This window comes from Phlebotomus papatasi, chromosome 3 (genome assembly GCF_024763615.1).
Source record: "Phlebotomus papatasi isolate M1 chromosome 3, Ppap_2.1, whole genome shotgun sequence".
In the NCBI taxonomy this organism is placed as follows: domain Eukaryota; kingdom Metazoa; phylum Arthropoda; class Insecta; order Diptera; family Psychodidae; genus Phlebotomus; species Phlebotomus papatasi.
In genome coordinates this window covers 36892403-36913213 of record NC_077224.1, presented here as the reverse complement: position 1 = coordinate 36913213, position 20811 = coordinate 36892403, and the positions used below count along the sequence as shown (strand labels likewise).

Genomic DNA, 20811 nt, shown 5'->3' with positions numbered 1-20811 from the left:
ACAAATTTGATTAAAATGTGGTTTAACCACTATTTTGAGTTAATCTACTGTATCTCCCGGCTAATTCTTCTCATTCAGCTCTCTGTAAGTATTTAAAATTTAAAATTTCACTGGTACCCTCCATTTAATTGTTATTTTAATTTAGAGAGCACCTTTGACTTGGGTCAGCTTTGAAATTAGGCATTATTCTCCTATCTTAAATGGAATTGAACCTTATCATAATATAATTTACGACGATTTATAATTCACAAATGGTTTGTCGAGCTAAATTATATCATAATGAGGTCCTAGGGGAATGTGGGGCTACTTTGTTATACGATTTTTTCACCTATTCCTAAATGAAGCTAGGTCTTAAAATTATTTTATTATATCTACAATTATCTTATCTGTCTAAATTACACAATCTTAAAACCCAGTTTCCCTTAGAAATATGCGAAAAATCATATGGCAATGTAGCCCCATAGCTCAAAGTAACCTCATCTCCCTCTATTCCCGTTTAAAAAATAGGAGATAAAAGTTCAATTTCAAAGCTCCCCTAATTCAAAGGTGCCCCACATTGTCCTACTTATAGTGTTAAAAAGGTAAATTATTGGAGTAATTTAATTCTCAAGATGAAAAATTTTCTCATGATTAAAAGTTCATTCGTTTAATTATAATACCTATCGTATGTCAAATTTTTTTATTTGCTTATTATTCTAACAAATTATGTTTTGAATTAAATTTATTCACGTCATAGTGATGCCAATGTAATCACAGAGTTGATAATTTTATTATATCAGTTTTATGTAAAACTTCTGAGGTTTCTAAGCAAAAGTTGAATGAAAATTTTTAACATTCAACTCTCGAAGTTTCTCAGTTTATTGCCACTCGATGACTCGGGAGATTTATCATTACGCACGGCAGTGGAGGCGCCGGGTAAAAGCTCCCGCTATCTATAAATAATGCTCTGTTGGGACCAAAAGAAGCGAGCAAGAAGATGCCTTCCATGCGAAATCCAAAAAAGCAAACGAACAAGGTCATGTTCGAGAGAGAGATTTTTATTTTAAGAATCATCTAATCTGCATATTCTTTCTCAATTTAAGCGCTAATGGAAAAATTTCAATACAATTGAGGATGGAATTATTAACGGGATGTCGTAGCAGGGATTGGACATTCCTTTCATCTTCGCGATCTTCTTCTTGTTATTGGGTTGTTTTTTGGATGTCTCTGTCATCCATTTATATATCAATCCCCAGAGAATGTTATATGTATAGAGAGTAGAAATTCTTTTGACGTCCAATTCATGAGAAACTTCCCTTGTATTTGTTGTACCATTAGCACTATCTACTATCACTTCGAAGTCATTACTCGTATTGCTCGAGATAAAAATTTTGCAAAATACAGACGCATTCCCGGCTTAACGACATTCAAAGTTACGAATAAAATGCTCACATCTATATGTTGAAGCTTAAATTGTGGTCAGGCACTGACTCTGGGTTATAATCGCTGGCAGTCGCTTCTATAATTCAGTCTGCAAAAGTTTGTGCTCTGAGAAGGTCTCTCAAGAAAATTATTACTGATCGCTACTAGAGGAAAATTTTAATTCTCAATTTGCTAAAAAATTATCGTCCAATTGTGAAGAGAGACATTATTTCCCCTCGAGCTGAAAGCATTCAAGTGGTGAAGATAAATACCTAGAAGAAGACTATTTTTCTATCATCGTTTAGTGCTTCTCGTGGAGGAGAATTACAAGAGACTATAAAATTATAACAGATCTATCAGATCCAACACAGGCACGAAGAACTCATACAAGTCTTCAGGCCAAGAGACTGTGATTTGAAGAAAACAAATCCCAAAAATATTTTTCTGTGATATTTGTGTCTCTCTTAAGACAACTATATATATATTATTTTTTTAGTGAATTTGTAATTAACCAAAAAATCATCTGAAGATGGTCATTAGAAGCAAGGTGAGTTCCTCCAGAATAATTATGTAACATTCCACGTGTGATCAGCCAATGTCCACGCGGCTAAAGTGCAAAAAGACTGATAAAAAAATAATTTGAGCGTCAAGACATGCAAATAACTTATTTAATTCGACAACTAGTGAATTTTTAATGAATTACCAGACTACGTCCAGAAAATCACCATTTCAAATGATATCCAATCAATTCGCGATTTTCCTGTACCCTCAAAGTGCGCCTCAATCAATTTCTGCGCACCCATTTTCAATCACATTACAACCATCCTATGACTATTTTTACACATTGGTGTTACATGTAATACGCACATTGTTGAGAAAATAGAAACAACTTAATTTGGTTGGTGACATTTGGTCTCAAAATATACCTACAAGGATTATTTATGATCTTTTTGGATGGAACTTTTCAAGATCAGGGTACACTTTCTCAAATTAGCTTCATGGCAAAAAAATCGGCGTTGTTGCTGATGATCTCTTGGACTTTTCACGGTGAAGATACCAATTGAAAGAGAGACTATTAACATCTTAGAATAAACCAAAAGCACCGGGAAATGACTTAGTTTTAGTGCAATAACATTGGAAATATGACTTAAGCTCGCTCTTTACTAAATAATAACGTGAATAAGTAATACATATTTGTGGCAATTGATATTTGAATTCCTACAGGATAAGGATTTTTGGTTATTTTAGTTCTTCAGTCACGTGCAAAAAATAATCAAGTAGAGGTAAAAATACATGTTATTGTTCTTTTCTCCGTTCACGAATAGTTTTGCAAAATTATTGTACAAAGTTACGCATGGAGAGTTTGACATCGCGCCGATTTTCATAATATTTTTCTTCATTCTCTTTTGTGTTGTAAATTCGGATGATGAATTCTGTTCTTAGTTAGTTGCACTATATAAATAAATAGTTCTTGGAATGATTTGATGAAAAGAACTTGAATAGAGTGATCGTTAAGATGGGTATTTGATAGCCTCTCCTTGCACTCCCTTACTAGATATTTCTTCTTTTCACAATAGCCATTTATTAAATTTTGTGGAATATATTCTGAAATATGGATGTTTTATCTTCAGTACCTTTTCTAATACATCTAGTTCATTGTTGTAATTGCTAAATATTTTAGATAGAAAAAAGGCTATAATACTTATGAAATTCCAACCAAATGATGTGCTAGTTGTAAAAGATGAAATATGATTTATAAAAAGACATTAATGTATCTAATTTTCTTTCTTTTGGTCCTTTGAAATACTTATGAACAAAGTTATTAAAATATTTTGAAACGTTAAATTTCTCTCTCTCGGTGCATTTTATTTATAAATTCATATATTATTTTAAAATTAAAGTCTAGTAAATTTTTAATTTTTGGTAGTGCAAAATCTGAAATAAACTGAAGCAAAATAAACTTTAAAAAAATGTGACATTTTGAAAATCTTTCTGAGTGATTAACAGGAGGTAACTTATTTTAAAGGCAATCTTTTCGGTGAGATTTCCAAAGAATGTTTCGTAGATAAGAAAACCATTCAAAGCATCTCTGTATAAAATATCATTTTGATTTGAAAAAAATATTAAAATTTATAAAGTTTACAAAAACTTATAGTGGTTAAAAGTGCACACTTTACCCTTAATCTTTCGAAGGACTTTTAACAGAAGTACAATAATTTATGAAGTTGCAATATTTAGTTAGTCTGCAAGTGTCTGTCAAATGAACAATATTTTGAGAAAAGCAACGTGTTTTGAATATTTTATTTTGTTATATTAGCATAATAGAAATAGATTTTAAAAGGGATTTAGTCAAAAGCCTAAACAATGTACAGATATCTTGTTTTATAAAACTCACAACAAAATTTAAGTCGCGAAATTTTACATTTAAAAATCTTGATGTTAAAAAAAAGTCATTAAATACTATAAGAATTTACAAATTTTCAAATATATATTGTAGATAATTTTATTTTATTTATGATAAATACTTTATTTTTTTATTATCCCGATCTTGGTACCTTGCTTTTGTGTATCATATTAATCATATGCAAGCTCTCGAAAAGCTTCTTTGGAATATGGCTTTAGGTAGCACAACATTGTGAAACGAGAAAAATCCGTTTACATCTAAAATGAAAAAAAAATCAAATTAAACATTTTTACTAATTTTAACACTTATATATAATAATAATGTGAAAAATTACACACTTTTATAGCGTTAATTTTTTTTTTACTGTTCTTATGACCATCAGCTGTGGAAGAGAAATTGCAGAATATTTAATATACATATTTCAATATTAACTTGAAGTTAGCAGAGAATTTTAACTATTATTAAAATTTTTATTGGACTATTTTGCTTTTCGAGTTATTATTAAATCTGCATATGTGAATCATTAAATAATAATAATACGAATTGTGCATTTTACGTGACACAAACAACTTCAATGTTGATATATCTCTCAATTTAAAATGTTAACCATATCCTGATTGTGAAGATTGCAGAAGGGTGATCAAATTTATAAATAGACTTTCAATTTGAGAACAACAAAATTCCTAAAATTGAGCTGTCCTCTTTGGCCTTTGAATAAAATCACCGGCATTACTATCATTACTTACAATGCCAAAAGATTTTTAATGAACTTCATTCTGAAAATCTCCAAGATATGTTTAGTACCATTTCTTTAAAGCAAAATCCTTTTAAAAATTATGAAATAATTTTAAAAAAATCCTCTACAGAAACAATAAATCTCAAATGATTTGTTTTGAGGAATCAGTTTAATTGATTGAGTAGCAACAGGAGCGTTAAAAACATTTCAATATAATCTATTCAATAATACTATCACAGAAAATGCAAAACCATGTCATTGTATTTTTGCAAAATTATGCAAAAATAGTACTCTCACTACAATAACATTATGATCTACAACCTACAGTTGTCGTGAAGTGTGATTTGTGATAAATAGGAAAAGTGATTATCAAGTAATTGCTATTTCTTTTTTTATATTCATCCCGTTGTTTAAGCCGTCTTGTGTTATTCGAGTAAATAAAATTTTTCCTATAACCTTGCAGATTGTTTGTGCACTCCTTTTATATCATATTGGTGGCACTTTTCTACTGCACACGATTTGTAATTGACAAATTAGTGCAAGCCTCTCCCTTTAGTGACTGACAGTAAACAAAACTATTTGCATCGCTATGAGCTGGGTTGATCAGCTGGCGTGTGTGATCGTGCCTAGGTATTATGGCAATTTTTGCCCATTAACCGTTTTGCTAATGATTTATTTGTAGCACTTGTGTCGCCGGGTACTCGAGAATCAACACAAATTGTGCCAATTTCTGCAGCAACAGCTCCGATTGTGCTCCTCAAATGCCGCACGACCAGCTGCTGCTCTTACCAACCAGGAAGAAGACACCAGTATCAAAATCACTAAGCAATTCACATCCACGGCCACTTCACTCCTGGAGCCTATCGAACATGCCCCAAATGTCGGACATCAATTTTCAGTAAGTTTCCTATATTTCCCTACATATGACCTAAGTGAATCAAAGGTTCATATTTCATAAACGATGAACTTACAGGAAGATGGGGCAGTTTCACAAAGGGACCATTTAAATTTTCGTGTTTTTTTCTTACACGTTGAAAAGAATAAGCCGTAACGTTCTTTGAAAACTAAAATCCCTAAAGCCCCTTGTCCACTAAAATAATCATCAATATCACTCAAATAACCGTCTTATCCAGAAATATTTCACGACTTTTGAACATTGAAGATTTATGAATGACTTAATTTTTATTTAAACACAAATCAAATTTTATGTGTATTACTCTTCATTTTATCAAAATACCGATCAATATGTAGCGGAAGGCTTTCAGGCATTGCACAGAGTATTCATATTTTTTAATGAATTTGATTTTATGACAATATATTTTCATAGCTGGTCTCAAGTCACACGTTTCCTGAAAAAATAGGTCAGAATCATTAAAAAAATATATATGAGAAAAATATGAAGTGTTCGAAGCTAGAGTGTGTGCGAAACTTTATTAAGCCTTACTCTAGCAATTAAAATAATTCTTCATAATGATTAAGGTCAAGCTATTCAATTTTCTTTTCCATTTCCGCTAGATTTTAAAATATTTTTTAATATACTTTGTATTAATTTAAAAAATCACAAAAGAAATTACAAATATTTAAAACAAGAAATAATATAGAAATTTATAACACTTGCTAAAACATATTAATATAAACCACTCTTTTATTCCTTAAAATTAATACCCATTTTATAGTGAAAAGCTTTTCATTCTAACTTTTAGATAATTTACTATAATAGCCTTTAAAAGTCATACGATAAATTATAAAAAATAAATAAGTATTACGAATAAACTATTTAATAAGCAATTTGGAAGCTACATTAACACAGTCTAGTGAAAAATTTTATATGTAAATAAAATTTTTTCTTTAAAGCAGTTCTTAATGTACCAAGTGTCCAAAATTTAATTACTGAATTTATTCATTAGATACGACATATTGCAAGTTTTTCTTATTTGCATCCTGTAGCTCTAATATTCATTTCCTTCTTTATTTTTGCAATTTGCAAGCATTTGATTGATTTAATTGTGTAATAAAAGAATACAAAATAATGATGAGTATTTAACGAATGTCATAGTCTTACAGTTTAAGCAAGAAAAGCTTTTTGATATGTTTTTATACCTTGTCCTGATAAACCCAGAATGCTTAAAGTATTTTTTGATAGATATAGGAAATTCGAAATGATACAACGGCAAAGAAAAAATTTGCAGAAACTCTTGATTCTTTTAATAAAGTAGTTCAAGGTGAATTGTTATGTTTTTCATTTAGTTCAAGCTCAAGCAATTTGTCATATTGTGCTGAAAGATAAATATCACCTAAATTTTGAGATATTTTTCAATTTTTTTTACTACTTTTTTCACAAGACGCATTTTCTAAAATATTGTCTAAAATTTATTTGATCCTTATTTTGTTTTTCTCCGTAGTATTCAGACCTTAGCGTTCGATTGGCTGCTCCACATGAACTCCAAACAAAGCCAGACGTGGATGACATGGGCTTTGGACGATTTTTCACGGATCACATGCTCAAGATCTTCCACCACAATAGCCTGGGAGGTTGGCAAAAGCCAGAGATAACACCTCTCGAGAACCTCGTTATGCATCCCGCTGCTAAAGTTTTCCACTATGCCGTCGAGGTGAGTTAATTTATTCTCTTTCTTTATGGAAAAATTCGAAAAGGCTGATTTGAGAAAATTGTCAAAATTGATATTAATTGCTTGCAATGTCTATTGGCTTATCACTTGACTCTTAACATTCAGGAACAATGTACTTTATTTTAAACAAATGGTCTAATTTGGGAAAGAGAATCACGATAAGAGGAATTAATTTAGAGGCATATAATTCGATTTTCAAAATCTGAAATGAAATATAAATTTCAACTTTAGGCTTTATCTGAAATAATCAGACCTATAGGAAGGGTTCATGAAAACTACAAATTTACGGTACGTTTATCGTTCACATCCTTTAAAACTGTTAACGGACACGGACCCACGGTAAAATTGGATATCAGGGAATTTTACAGAACTTCAAATTCGAATTACATATCAATTATTTTCAAAGAAGTTACAAAACCAAATTATAGGTTAAACAAAGTCAATGGATTTATTTCAGTCTTATATTTTTTAGTTGTGAAATTAAACTTTAAAATAAAAGTAACAAAGAACTCGAGAATTAAAAGTTACATTATTAAACTAATATAGTTAAGAAAAACCACATTTGTACGCGTATACGTATAAAGAAATCATATTTACGCGTGTGTAAATGTAAATAAGTATACCTCTCTCTTAGAAATAAAATGCTAAAATAGTAGATCTACTGGTAAAAATGTGTAGGGCCAGATAAAACAGTGATTAAAATTTATGTTTCATAAAACTTTAAGATTAAGATAAGATTTAAGATATGTAAATAGATCGTTATAAGTCATAAGATAGATAAATACATATTCGCAAAAAGAGAATAATTTGTAAAAATGCCAAAAATTGGATAATATTTTTTTTACTCAAGAATATAAAAGACTTAAAGAAATAATTACAATGGTGAAAATTTTCTGAATTTAGCAATAACAATTATAAAAGTTTCACTTTATTCTTTAACTTTTATGAATTTGATTGATCTGCAATAACTTTGGAGGTGTTTCATTGATAAATGGGAGGTGTGGCTGAGGAGGAAAAACCAGGTCCAGTTGCTACACTAAGATTCCGCACGTGATAAGAAAACTTGTGTCTAATCACAATGGGTTTGCAAGAGATATTTTTTTGCTCGGACGTAGGAAAGATTTGCGACAGTTTTAAGATTGTTTGACTGATGATAACGGGGGCATATTTTGCACAATAGTCAGCAACACTAATCACAAATTGATAAAATTAGAAATTTAATCGGGATTTTTTTTCGAAAAATTTTATTATACCCCCCTATCGCTCCTGATGCGCGCGCAAATCGGTGGGGCCAAATAGGTTATCAGGCAGCTTTTTTTTTCCTTCACTCCTGCTTCAGCAGCAACTTTTGGGCAAACATACTCTGCAGAGATTAATAGCGAACATTTCTGTTATCGCACGACTCTGGTGTTCACTCATGACCGCCAAGATATTTTTTTTCCAACATGTCTTGTTGCCATTCTATTAATTGTCTTGATTAATATTTTTTGCACAAATCGTAAAATGTTTGAGACTTAGAGGTCGATTTTAAGCAAATTTCCATGGAAAAGTTTTAACACTGTATCTCGAAAAAAAGTTTCAATTTTTTTTAAGAAAGAATTTCTTTATAGAAAAGTGATTGTAGCAATGCGGAACATAAAGATACTCAAAAAAAATCATATTAATCTTAAACTAGAATAAATAGCCTCTTGGCAAAAACATCCTAAAGCACGAATATATTTTAACCTCAGATCATCTTGTGTTGCTGTTGTTGGTAAAGTGTATAAATAAATAAAATAATATTATTGATGTGATGTGATAACAAATTCGCTTTGTGATCTTTCTATTAAAAACTTGGGAGTGTTTATACTAGACCCATATAAACACATTTCATACCTCAATTAAAAGTTAATTAACACGATTAAGAAGTAAATCGCAATTTTTTCCAATAAAAAATACGGAAATTGTATTTTGACCCTAAGAAGTGACACAATGTAATATCTTCGCGGAATATTGGACCACATGTTCGATACTATTAACCTGAATATTGTTTTCAAATTGTTTGTATACGGATAACCAAGTTTTTTTGTGCAATTAACTCAAGATACATTAGCGGAAGGTCGAGGGGTAACTCATTTCGGGGAACTCGAGCCAATCCGGCTGGGGAACCCATACATTTTTTTCAGGAAACCCGGGGAACCCATACATTTTTTTGGGAACCCGAGCCAATCTGATTGATTATGAATTAATTATACGAAAATTGCATTAATTTTTCGTATTAATGCTATAAATCAATTTATATTAAATTCTGCGGGTCAATTCTACCTTTTTGTCAACAAATAGATTAAATTTTGAATATAAAATGATTCAAACGCACAAATTACACATTTGGACTCTCACCAGCGACAATTAATGTGAATCATATTAAAATTTTAATGTGCAAGTGTGATAACACAGCAAGACGATCTTATTATAGAAAATATACAGTTTTAAAAACCAAGTTTTAAATCCCATAAATATTTTATTTCTAAAAATTACTTTTTAACTTGTTTTTTTTTTATTTTATCTTTATTTTTTTATGAATTTTTATCTGGTGTTCGGAATCTGCCCACGTCCCTATTTTAGTCGAACTAATTGCATTCGAGCAATTAGCGAAATCTTTCACATTTTATGTAAAATTTCTTTGTGTATTGGTAACTTAATAAATTTTAATAAAAATTTACCTCATAAAATATAAACGATTAGATTAGATTGGAAATAGAGTTAATTGAGTCAACGGGTGACACCTAGGGAGGCACCTAGGCTCTTTTGAACCCCTTAGTCTACCCGTCCAACTAAACTCAAAAAAAAAAGTAAAAACAAACCAATAATAATTTAAAAGGAAAAGATCTCCAAACTTTACTTCTCTGAGATCTTCCTTAATACTAGCATTTATAAAATATTGTCTTTAAACAGAACCAATGGCATAAATATTGAAAGAAATTACATAAGTGTTATGTTTTCAATTTCTTCCAAAAAGAAAATACCACCAGCATTAAACATTCAATTAAACCTTTGGTTTTGAAACCAATGGCAAGGTAATCAAACGATTAGTTTTTTGCTGAGTAGATTTATTCTATAATTTTGATAATTCAAAATTTTTATTTAAAAATTTAATAATAATAATAAGGAAATAAAGTGTTCAATATTGATCGCTCTTTTAATCCTGAATATCAAATCATAAACTTTAAAAGAAATCTCGCGTTTAATTATTTCTTCAATTTCCGAAAAACGAACTTAAAGCAATTCTTTTCTTGGCTTAATTAAAAACACTGCATTGGTTTATTACCGATGTTGAGTAGCCTGCGTCCTCTTAATGGAGCTTATGTTCAAAACTTAAATAAATAGTTGTGTTGAACATTATTATTGTTTTATTAATTATTTTAAAAACTATTTTACAAGAACTTGAATATTTCGTTATAACTAATGAACTTTACAAGAAGTGCTTGAGAAGATAATTTAATTTTAATAAATAAAAACTATTTAAAACTGTTTGTACATTGAAATATTATCTAAATAATTCCTTTTTATTCAAAATCAATTTTTTTCCCCAAAGTCGACATACAAGTTGTCTTTGCTAATTCAAAATCGTAATATTCAATAGTTTTACCGTTTTATAAATTGTCGAACTATTTCCAAATAACTGACAGAACTTTTAGGGAGGAGAGAAATACTGCTCCTTTTTTTTAATTTAAGGTACAAACTTATCTTAAAGTTTTATAATTTTATCGTTTTTTTTTCTATAGCTGTTCGAGGGCATGAAGGCCTACCGCGGTGTCGACGGTAAGATTCGTCTCTTCCGTCCAGACATGAATATGAAGAGGATGAATCTAACAGCCCGTCGATGTGGCTTACCCACCTTTGAGGGACTGGAACTAGTCAAATGTTTAGCCCGATTGGTGTCAATTGATCAAGAATGGGTTCCGCATACAGAATGCGCCAGTCTCTACATTCGTCCCACCTTAATAGGCATCGAGCCTACCCTTGGTGTTGCATCATCCGAATCAGCCCTCCTCTACACCATCCTGAGTCCCGTTGGTGCCTACTTCGGACCTAAGTCCTCCGGGGGTGTATCCTTGCTGGCTGATCCACAGTACGTGCGTGCATGGCCCGGAGGGGCTGGAGATAGGAAGTTGGGTTCAAATTACGCACCTACAATCTATGTACAACAGGCTGCAGCCAAGCAGGGCCTACAGCAGGTGCTATGGCTCTACGGCGAGGATCACCAATTGACCGAAGTTGGAGTTATGAATGTCTTTATGGCATACATCAATGACAATGGAGGTAGGTTTGAGTGCTCGAGACTGACCCTTGTGGTGGTCTTTCTCTCTTATCAAGACCCCATAAGACCTGAACTTTTTTTGCCAAATCATAGGCTTATGATATGAAAATGTTTGCGATAATTTCAATGATTTTTTTCTGGCTTTGCAGAGAAAGAACTGATAACACCACCATTAAACGGATTAATTCTGCCCGGAGTCACGCGTGATTCCATCCTGGAATTGAGTCGGTCCTGGGGACAGTATAAGGTTCGGGAAGGGAAGATCACTATGAAGTGGGTGAAGCAGCTGGTGAAGGAGGAGAGAGTGAGTTTGGCTTTTTGACCACTACAACGTGAAATTTCTAAAACGATATTTTTTTATTTTGTAGCTGCTTGAAATATTTGGAGCAGGAACTGCCTGCGTTGTATGTCCTGTTCATAGTATTAGCTACTTGGGTGAAGAACTCCTGATTCCCACCCTCGAACAGGAGAAACCTATTTATGAACAGTTGAGAATCACAATGACAGACATTCAGTATGGGAAGATTGATCATCCATGGGCACTTGTAATCGATTGATAAGACTCACGCAAAAAAACACCCACTATCTCTTACTTGATTAATAACAAATTGCCAAAAAAGTGACTTTGTTACAAAATTGTCGAAAATGCTTCCTAAAATATAAAAAACACTTCCAATTTTATTATAGAGCAAAATAAGCAATTCATTTTCACAATTGCTTTACGGTATACCATTGAATTATTTATTACATTTTTTTAATGTTTATTCAGGTGTGTATTAGAATATTAATTTTTTTCTTTCTTTCACATCCAATCTAAGAGAATTGGATGAAGACACCCTATTTGTGTTAAAAGAAAAAAACAAGCTGTGAATAAGATGAAAGCCTGAAATTTATAAAAGAAGAAAAAACTAAAAGTTTTAAAATAAATTTATTACTCTAAAAGATGAATCCCCAATTAGTTGCCAAAATTGTCAATTGATGGTCCTACAAAGACATTCTTGTGATCGTCACCAACGAAGAATAAATTTGTGGCAATGTCGTACAAATAAATCAAAAGTGCATTTCTTAGATTTATAGGTTTACTAAAAAGAAAATACGAAAAAAAAATTTTTGAAATAAAAATTGGTACGTTTTCTGAGTATCTTATGTAAATATTTTTATTGTAATTAATTAGAGAGTAGTAATTATTTTAGTTTCTTTTTTTTTGGAATGCCATGTCCTTACATCGTTAGATAGCTGTTAAGTGAGAGGTAGATTTTCAAAATATAAATTACAAAACTCATACAAAGCTGTAGACGCTGTGAAAACTATAACTTGTAGAAATTTGTAAAGTTCGTTTTCTTTTGGAAGAAATTAAAAAAAAAAATGAGAAAAAGGAATGGAAAATACCCACTTCTGTATAAACAGAGACTATCTGTTAGTGGAAATTTTGTTGATATAAGCTTCTTAGGTAAGATGTTGAAAATAAATTAAATTCCTATCGAAATTTCTCTTTATTATTCTTGCTATGTCAATCAACAAATGACGAACGGACCTGAGATATCATCCAAAATAAATGAAATACAATCTCCACTTCAAAGAATATTCTTTATTGAATATATTAATGACTTACAGTACAATTAAATTGTGGTGGTTTTTTTCTTTCACTCTGGACTATTTTAAGTAAAATGGTAATATATGGAATAGATAAATAATTTATACTTTAAATTAAACTTCAAAAGCATTAAATAAAAAGCTCTCTCTTCTAACAAATTCTTCTTTTCGTATCACAAAATCGTCCCACTTCTTTCTCGTCGTTTTAAAGCCATTTAAAAAATCTTCCTAAATAGTCAAAAAAAAATACCAACAAATATTGAGGATTTCGGTTTTTCTAAAGATTGCACAAGTTTAAAGATATTTCTTTTTTGTCATTTTCCCACTCATTGTTTTCTGCACCTTCTTGACTAATTTATTCAAAGGAACTCAATTGAAATTTAACTGTAAATGGCGCATTTAACTTTTTATTTGAACTACTTATTGTTGTCAGTGACCCTCGTTAGAATTCTTGGAAATATTGGCGTAATACATGAGTTCTAGAAATTTTCTGGATTTTCCTAATTTGATAGTATAATTAATTGGATTTTTTTTAAGCAAATGCTAATTTTAGCAGTTTAAAATAAACTTTAACAAAAGATTAGGAAATTTTTTTTGAACAGGTAAATAAAGTACAGTGGGTAAAACGGTCCAATCTATCGCCACGAATACCTGTACCATCGATAACAATTTTTGATGCGGGACCAACCCTGTAAGTATGTATGAAAAGTACTAAAGCATAAAACATATGCTCAAAAATAGGTTAAATTATCTTACAGAACCTCTTGTTTTACAATAACGGTTTCTCTTACGTTGTTGATGTCAAAGAACAATTTCTAAAGGAGGACTTTAGGAAGATTTCTTTAGAATACACTACAGTAGACTCTCTCAAATTCGGGCATTTGGGACCTAAATGTCAAACGAATTAGAGAGAAATTCAGGCGACAAACTTATTGAAATGCAACGATTTTTGAAATGCTCTTTTACAGCTCTATAGGCACCAAGAAAGCCTTTAAAACAATTGGACGCCCTAGAATGTGAGGGAATTAAGCTTTTTCTTCAACCCGAAATTTTTATAGATAAGAACAAAATGCATTTTAGGAGCAAGAGGAGCGCCCTAGAAGTCGAAATTTTGAACAACTATAAGGACAAAATGCATTTTAGGAACTAGAGAGGCGCCCCAGAAAGTCTCTGAGAAAATTAAAAGTGTTAACGAAAATTTTAATAGATTATAAGGACAAAAGGCATTGTAAGAACTAGAGGGGCACTCCAGAAAGACTCGGAGTCCATTTTATTTAAATCTTTTTTTACTTCAACATGGCAATTATAAAGAGTCAGGGTTCAGTTGTCTAAAAAAAAAAGGAACATCGGCGCCCCTAGAGAACTTGGGAACTGGGCTAAACCTCTAGTCTGAATACGGTCTTAGGTACGCTACTAGGCAGAGTCCTTTCTGCAAAGGTTAGCCAGATCTGTCACTCACGGTTCACTTTGAGTGCCGATCAACTCGATCCTAGAGACTGATTGCGCGATCAGCGCGATCTTGGAGATAGATCGGTGCGATCTGCTGATCTACCACTCACGGTTCACTCTCTGGCCATAAAAATTCATCCCCTGCCTTTCTGCCTATAACGGAACTTGTTACTCCTAGAGAAATAACTAATACTTTTGTTAAAAATGAAAAGTAAAAAATTTAATTACATTCTCCTATTATTTAAGACTAACCCTGAGCTAAAGTGCCATATTTCCTTCTTAGGTCTTGTACCATCTAGGCTCTGACAACAATTACTACTTTCTTCCCACAAATAATTATGTTGAAGAACTTTTCCCGCTATTTGTACTGTTTATATCTATTTTCATTGTGTATGAATGTTATAATCCATCAGAAACTCATTTCTATTGAAGCATCCGTCCATTTCATCTTTCAGATGTTTATTTTGAACTTTAAACTAAGGAAGATCAAATTTTTTTGTAGCTTAAGCACAATCCCAAATTTTGTCGTATTAGTTGTTTGTGGAATTATAGTCTCTAGCAAACGTGGCTGCTTCCCAAGTTGGAGTGAGAAAATGTTTTGTTAGAAATTCCTAAAGTCGTGCGATCCTTTCAAAAATCCCCCATTAACTTATATCTTACTTGGCGTTCCCACTGGGAGGGTGGACTGTGAAGATCCGAGATCAGTCTGTCGCGAGATAGCATCTTCCTCTTCATCTGTGTGCTCTGGTGAAACCCGTATAGCTTGGTACCACTTATTGGTGAGATCTGCCATCTGACTCTTGCAATCATGGAGTTCCTGGGTGGTGAAGCGGCGCGTGAAGAAAGGTGTCAAGTATTTCCTATCCATTCTCGCGAAGCCTCCTAGACGTGTCTTTGAGAAAGCCACTTCTTCCTCCTCAGTCAGTTCGGACAGGTGCTCAGAGTCAATAGCCTGGCCCCATTCTCGTGTCTTTGACAGAGAGATAGGTACGTCGCGGCGTCTGCGACTGTTTCTGCGGAGGGATCTTGTAGATTTGGGTTTCTTCCCAGCGCGTAGGTATTTGAGCAGAGGCATTGTTGATCCACCAAAGACCAACGTTGTAAACAGGACGATAATGAGAGTTGTAGTTATAATTACGTGACGGGAATCATCACTGGAGAGATCCAAGTGGAGGGAAAGAGCGTAGGAGATTGCTCCGCGAAGACCAGAAAACCACATAATAAACTGCATAGAGCTAGTGATCTTGTGCTCCCGGAACTTATTCACTAACCATGCTAGTGGGAAGATATTGCAGGCCCGGCCAATGAGACACAGAAAGAGTGACCATATGACCAGGGAAACTTCGAAGCGGTGTTGGAAGGAGAATATGGCTAATCCCAAATATGCAAAGACACAAGTTTCAGCGATAAAGGACAGCGTCCTCATTGTCTGTTGCATGGTAATCTGTGTAACAGTGGAGAGATTGAAGTGGGTGTAGTGAGACATGACTACACCTGTAAAGAGGATAGCCATGATGCCTGAAAGATGAATGCCTTCGGCTAGGACGTAAGGTGCGTAGGTGAAGACGAGCATCATGCCAAATTCCAGCGATGGATGCTTCCTCAAGTCGATGTGTTTGAGCAACAGGGCACTTATCAGGGCAAAAACTACCCCTATTCCTGCTGACGCGAAGAACATCATGCAGAATGTATAGAAGGCCGACAGGATTCCTTCACCAGTGCTCACTGCACCTTCGGCAGCAGTAGACTTGGCTGACTCCATTACGGTTGTCGTTAAGACAATAGATATGGCGTCATTTAGGATACTCTCTCCAAATACCAACATGTTAAGGACGGGATCGACATCCAACGCATGGAAGATCGCTACAGTTGCAACGGGATCGACAGCCGAAATCAAAGACCCAAAAGCAAAGGACTCCACAAAATTGAAGTGGTAGGCCACGTCTGCTAGACCTAGGATATAGACTCCTGTCCCGATAACGAGTGCAGAAATTGTTGTCCCTATAATGGCAAAAACTAGGATAGATCCAATATTCTGGAAAAAGTTGCCTTTGTGCAGGTTATAGCCAGATTCGAAGATGATGGGCGGTAGGAGGACTAGGAAGAAGGCTGTGGGAGAAAATACTTCCTCACGCTTCCAGTTGGCTATATTTCCTTCAGACAGAGCATTGATTAGTAGTCCGATGAGAGCTCCAAGGAATACTACAACAATACTTTCAGGGAGATACTGGAAACCAGTATGGAGCATCATGTGGATTAGTAGGATCCCCAGAGCAATCACACACAGCACAAAGAAGCTGAAAGAAAGCAGGTTATTTAGAGAAAGAGTCGTCGAACATAATTTAAACGTGCAGGGTGCATCATTGTTTCTTGGACCGAATTTCCAATACATAGGGTAAGTGCTCATAATTTTGGACAGTTTCTAAATTTGGACACTTTGAGGGTAAAATTGGACACTAAAAATAAATTGATTAAAATGATGGATTTTTATTCCAATATTTGATGAAAAATGAATTCTATCTAAATATTTGTTCTTTTTGGAAGATTTTGACACTAAATACGTTAAATTTTGAATATGATTTGAGTTGAAATTGCTTTGTTGAAAATTCAGTGTGAGCAATTGCTTACGAGAAATATGACAGAACTTCGTGGCTTACTTCAGTCTTATTTAGTTTTGGTGAAGTACTAACAAAGTTTGTTCGCTGTTTTTGAGTGATATTATTGAATATTCATTGAATATTGTGTTGATTCACGTTAGTAGTGATTTGTACATTTGACCTGAAGTGAGATTTGCCTTGTGAATTATATTTTTCGTGTGAAAAATGGGAAATTTTTTAAGACATTCACCAGTGAGGTGATGATTCTTATTTTGGATAGGTGTTTTTCTCACGAAATTTCGTGAAGTTTTGGCTTTTGTGATGACTAGATTGGACAAATGCATGGAGAAACAAAGGAGCATCATCTCTACGAAAGAGATGTAGCGAGAAATGCCTTGAAAGGCTCCCGGAAAGGTCAGGGAATGAGCGAATCTGCACGTACTTGGAGTATCGAAGTCAACTCACTTTAATGAATGATATGGAAAGTTTCCGGGCTTCTGTGACATTCCACGTTTCCCTTACATGACCAGGAAGAGGACTTGGTAAGATTGGTTCATGAAATGAAGAACAATGGGCATCCTGTTGAGGCGGATTAGCTGTCCAAATTTACAGACAAGTTGTAAAAATTAATAACCAAAATGTCCAAAATAAGAGTCAAATTCACCTCTACATATCAATTCATTTTTAAACGTATTAAAACTAATTTTAGTAAAAATGAGATGATAAATAGCTTGCCAAGTTTCTAAACAACCCTTCTGAAAAGAGAGTAACAAGAAATGTCAATTAGTATAGAAAATATCGCACTTCAAACTTGGAACTTCGATGCTTATAAGCAGACTGTCCAAAATTATAAGCACTCCCCTAGCTGTAATTCAATACATAAGTATGAAAACGATAATGGAAAAAATAACTATCCGATCTATTGATTTTACTTGACTGTTTAAATCTTTCAGCTAAAATTGAAATCGATTAGCATTTGGCGCCCGCTGGGTTTCCTTTACCACAGATCTTAACCAATTGGTATGAGCACTTCAACTTGTTTTGACTCACTACGAGGCTAAGAAACGCTGTCATGCGTACATTTGAATCAGCAGCCCATGTTCGGCCCATGTTTTCCATGGAGAATTCATTTATTGTGAGTGTTTTTTATCTCTTTCCACAACATATCCAGCGAACGAATTTCAGTAAAACTCACTTTATTGTAACTCTTAGTGGTCAAATATGATACTTTTACAGAGAAAGAATTTTTTCCTCCTCTGGGAAATTGAAAAACTCAAGGGTACTCTCGTCCCCAAAAGAACGCAAAGGATACAAACTTCAATTTTCCCAAAGCCAATATTATCGATTTTGTAAAGTATTTGTGCGTGTAAAAGGACTCCTGTACGATGTTGATAACTAAAACAAGGTGAATTATTGACCAGTATCTTGTGGGATGTCCAGGGAAAAAATTGTTTTTTCTAATTTATGTAATCTGTAATTGTTAGTTATCATACTCATTGGCTCCGAGAGGTTTTTCCTTATTCTGGTCTAGAAATATCAAAAAACTCACAATTGGCCTCAATTCTGAGACCAAGATCAAGATCAAAATTTCAAACTGTCAAATATTTCCAAAATCAAAATTTCGTATTCTGACGCAAAGTATTTATGGAACTTAAAATGTCTTAGCTAAGAACCAAAATTTCAAGATTTTCCACACTTAACGAAACGCCTCTTCTGACTAATATCTTCATTTCTTTGCCGAATTTGTTGAAATTTCGCCATATAAATTAGAAAAATTAATTATAGGTTGTATTAAATAATAATATGACAGGCCATAATCGGGAATAAAAGGAGTTCAAACGAAACTTGTAACGTGTGATAAACCCTGAAATGCTTATGCAAGATGTGATTCTTTAGCAGGTATTCTCAGAGTGTTATACTTCGAAACGTACATCTAGAAATATATATCATTACGATTAAATTACAAGATCAAACATATCATTTTTCATAGTTATTCTCTTTTTGTATCATCTCTTATAGAAATACTCCTCATCCAAAATAATTTCCGCATGAAACTCTTCAAATTGTTAGTATCTTGAAAATTCTTGAAAATCTCTTGGAATTATTTCAAGAAAATAAGAAATTTTACGTCTTTAAATCTTGAAATATTGGTTGTAGAATTGCAAATCTTGATATCCACAAGGTTTGTGTCTTGGATTTCAAGATTTCAAGACATTTGACAGATTTGACATCTTGATTTTTTGATTTCAGAATACCAAAATCTTGAAATTTTCTTGATCTTGATCTTGGTCTCAGAATTGAGGCCAATGCGTAAAAAGTCGACATTCACTTAATCTAACAAATATAAATTTATCGATACTAACAATTCGATAGTGTCGAAAAGTTATCGTTCCACCCCTTATTTTTATGTCTACACTATTTGAACTTATGTTGACTATTTTCTTCAGTGGTCAGGAGGATCTCTAGTATCTATGAATTCATATTCATATAGATCTCGTCCCTTGAAGACTAGTATCAAAATTAAGAAAATCTAAGTGCAAAGGAAAAAAAGGGTTAACCCTTTAACGACGAGACACTTTTTACGGACTGAAAATCAACAATAAAAATTAAACTGAGAAACATAATCATTGATAAGTCTTACATCTAACCTTGGAAAGTCCAACAGAGTCTGATTCAGTGTATTTTGTGCTTCTATGAACAAAAGGAACAAAAATAGCCCAAAAATTTAAGTAATTTTTCTGACAATATCGATGAATAATATTTTTCGCTTTAATGAAAAATATTACGTATGAGTATTGTTGTTCTTATTGCCAAAAGGGTTTTGCTTAAAAAAAATTGGAAGTATAAAAAATAAGTAAAATCAATTATGAATTTTAGAATTTAAAAATTCGCCATTTTTGAGCTTAAATATTTACTACATTGCAAATAGCTAGAGACTTGCAAAAAATATTCTAGATTCCTTCAACCTTCTACTTTACAATTATGTACAAACATAAGAAAAAAAATAACTTTAGGAAGTCAGGAAAAATTATTTTCTTTATGGGACACCGGTGTTCCAATCGTCCTTAAAGGGTTAAGCGACTAAGCACCCTGCAAATTCAAATTTTCAAATAGTTTTATTACATATTCAACGAACTGTTGTGCTCCCTTTCGACGGCTCCGGTGTCCGGGAGATCATGGGACTCATCTGTGCTGGTGTTAGTAGATGGACTCACAGGATTAGGAGCACTACTACTACTATGATCTGTGTCCGCATTCGTTATGTTTGCCTCCTCTGGCGGATCAACGATCTCACCCGATGTTGTAGTGTTAATGCGCACTGTTGATGATGATGATGATGATGATGAGGGCGCTACAGTCGACGAGGAGGCATTTTCGCTGGCAATTGCTGTTCCCAAGAGGAAAATCACAAATACTATGGCCTTGGAGGTATTCATGGCGAGAAAGTACACTTTTGCACTGTTGGAGAACATTAGGGTCACAGGGGAAAGATTGAGCTAGTGATTGATTATAAAAATCATTACTTTTCACTAAGAATCACACTTAAATTACACAACTATTTCATCACACTATCTCGCACAACATTTTCTTTAGCGCACTCGCAATGGAATATTTTTTGACGTGGGAATTCCACGGTTTTTGTATGGTGCCATGGCGCTAAGGGCGCTCAGAGATTCTGACTGGAAGTAGAAATTCAAATT

General features: G+C 33.2%; 2 protein-coding genes across 4 annotated transcripts; one reads left to right on the top strand and one right to left on the bottom strand.

Moving 5' to 3' along the window:
* Window positions 1-1395: 1395 nt before the first annotated feature.
* Window positions 1396-12957, top strand: LOC129805531 (branched-chain-amino-acid aminotransferase, cytosolic). The gene is made up of 6 exons (XM_055853500.1): window positions 1396-1948; window positions 5224-5439; window positions 6944-7153; window positions 10936-11473; window positions 11621-11775; window positions 11840-12957. The coding sequence occupies exons 1-6, from the start codon at window positions 1931-1933 to the stop codon at window positions 12026-12028; spliced, it is 1326 nt and encodes a 441-aa protein (XP_055709475.1). The 5' UTR covers window positions 1396-1930; the 3' UTR covers window positions 12029-12957.
* An 82-nt stretch (window positions 12958-13039) lies between these two features.
* Window positions 13040-20762, bottom strand: LOC129805530 (sodium/hydrogen exchanger 8). 3 transcript variants are annotated; one of them, XM_055853499.1, is made up of 4 exons: window positions 20635-20762; window positions 20234-20569; window positions 15174-16810; window positions 13040-15081 (listed from the first exon to the last, which is right to left on the bottom strand). In XM_055853499.1, exons 2-4 carry the CDS (start codon window positions 20545-20547, stop codon window positions 15044-15046), a joined length of 1989 nt encoding a protein of 662 aa, XP_055709474.1. In that variant the 5' UTR covers window positions 20548-20569; window positions 20635-20762; the 3' UTR covers window positions 13040-15043. The 3 variants fall into 3 exon arrangements, with proteins under 3 accessions (XP_055709474.1, XP_055709472.1, XP_055709473.1); XM_055853497.1 differs by having other exon boundaries at window positions 20234-20762; XM_055853498.1 differs by having other exon boundaries at window positions 13040-13292; window positions 20234-20762.
* Window positions 20763-20811: the final 49 nt, after the last annotated feature.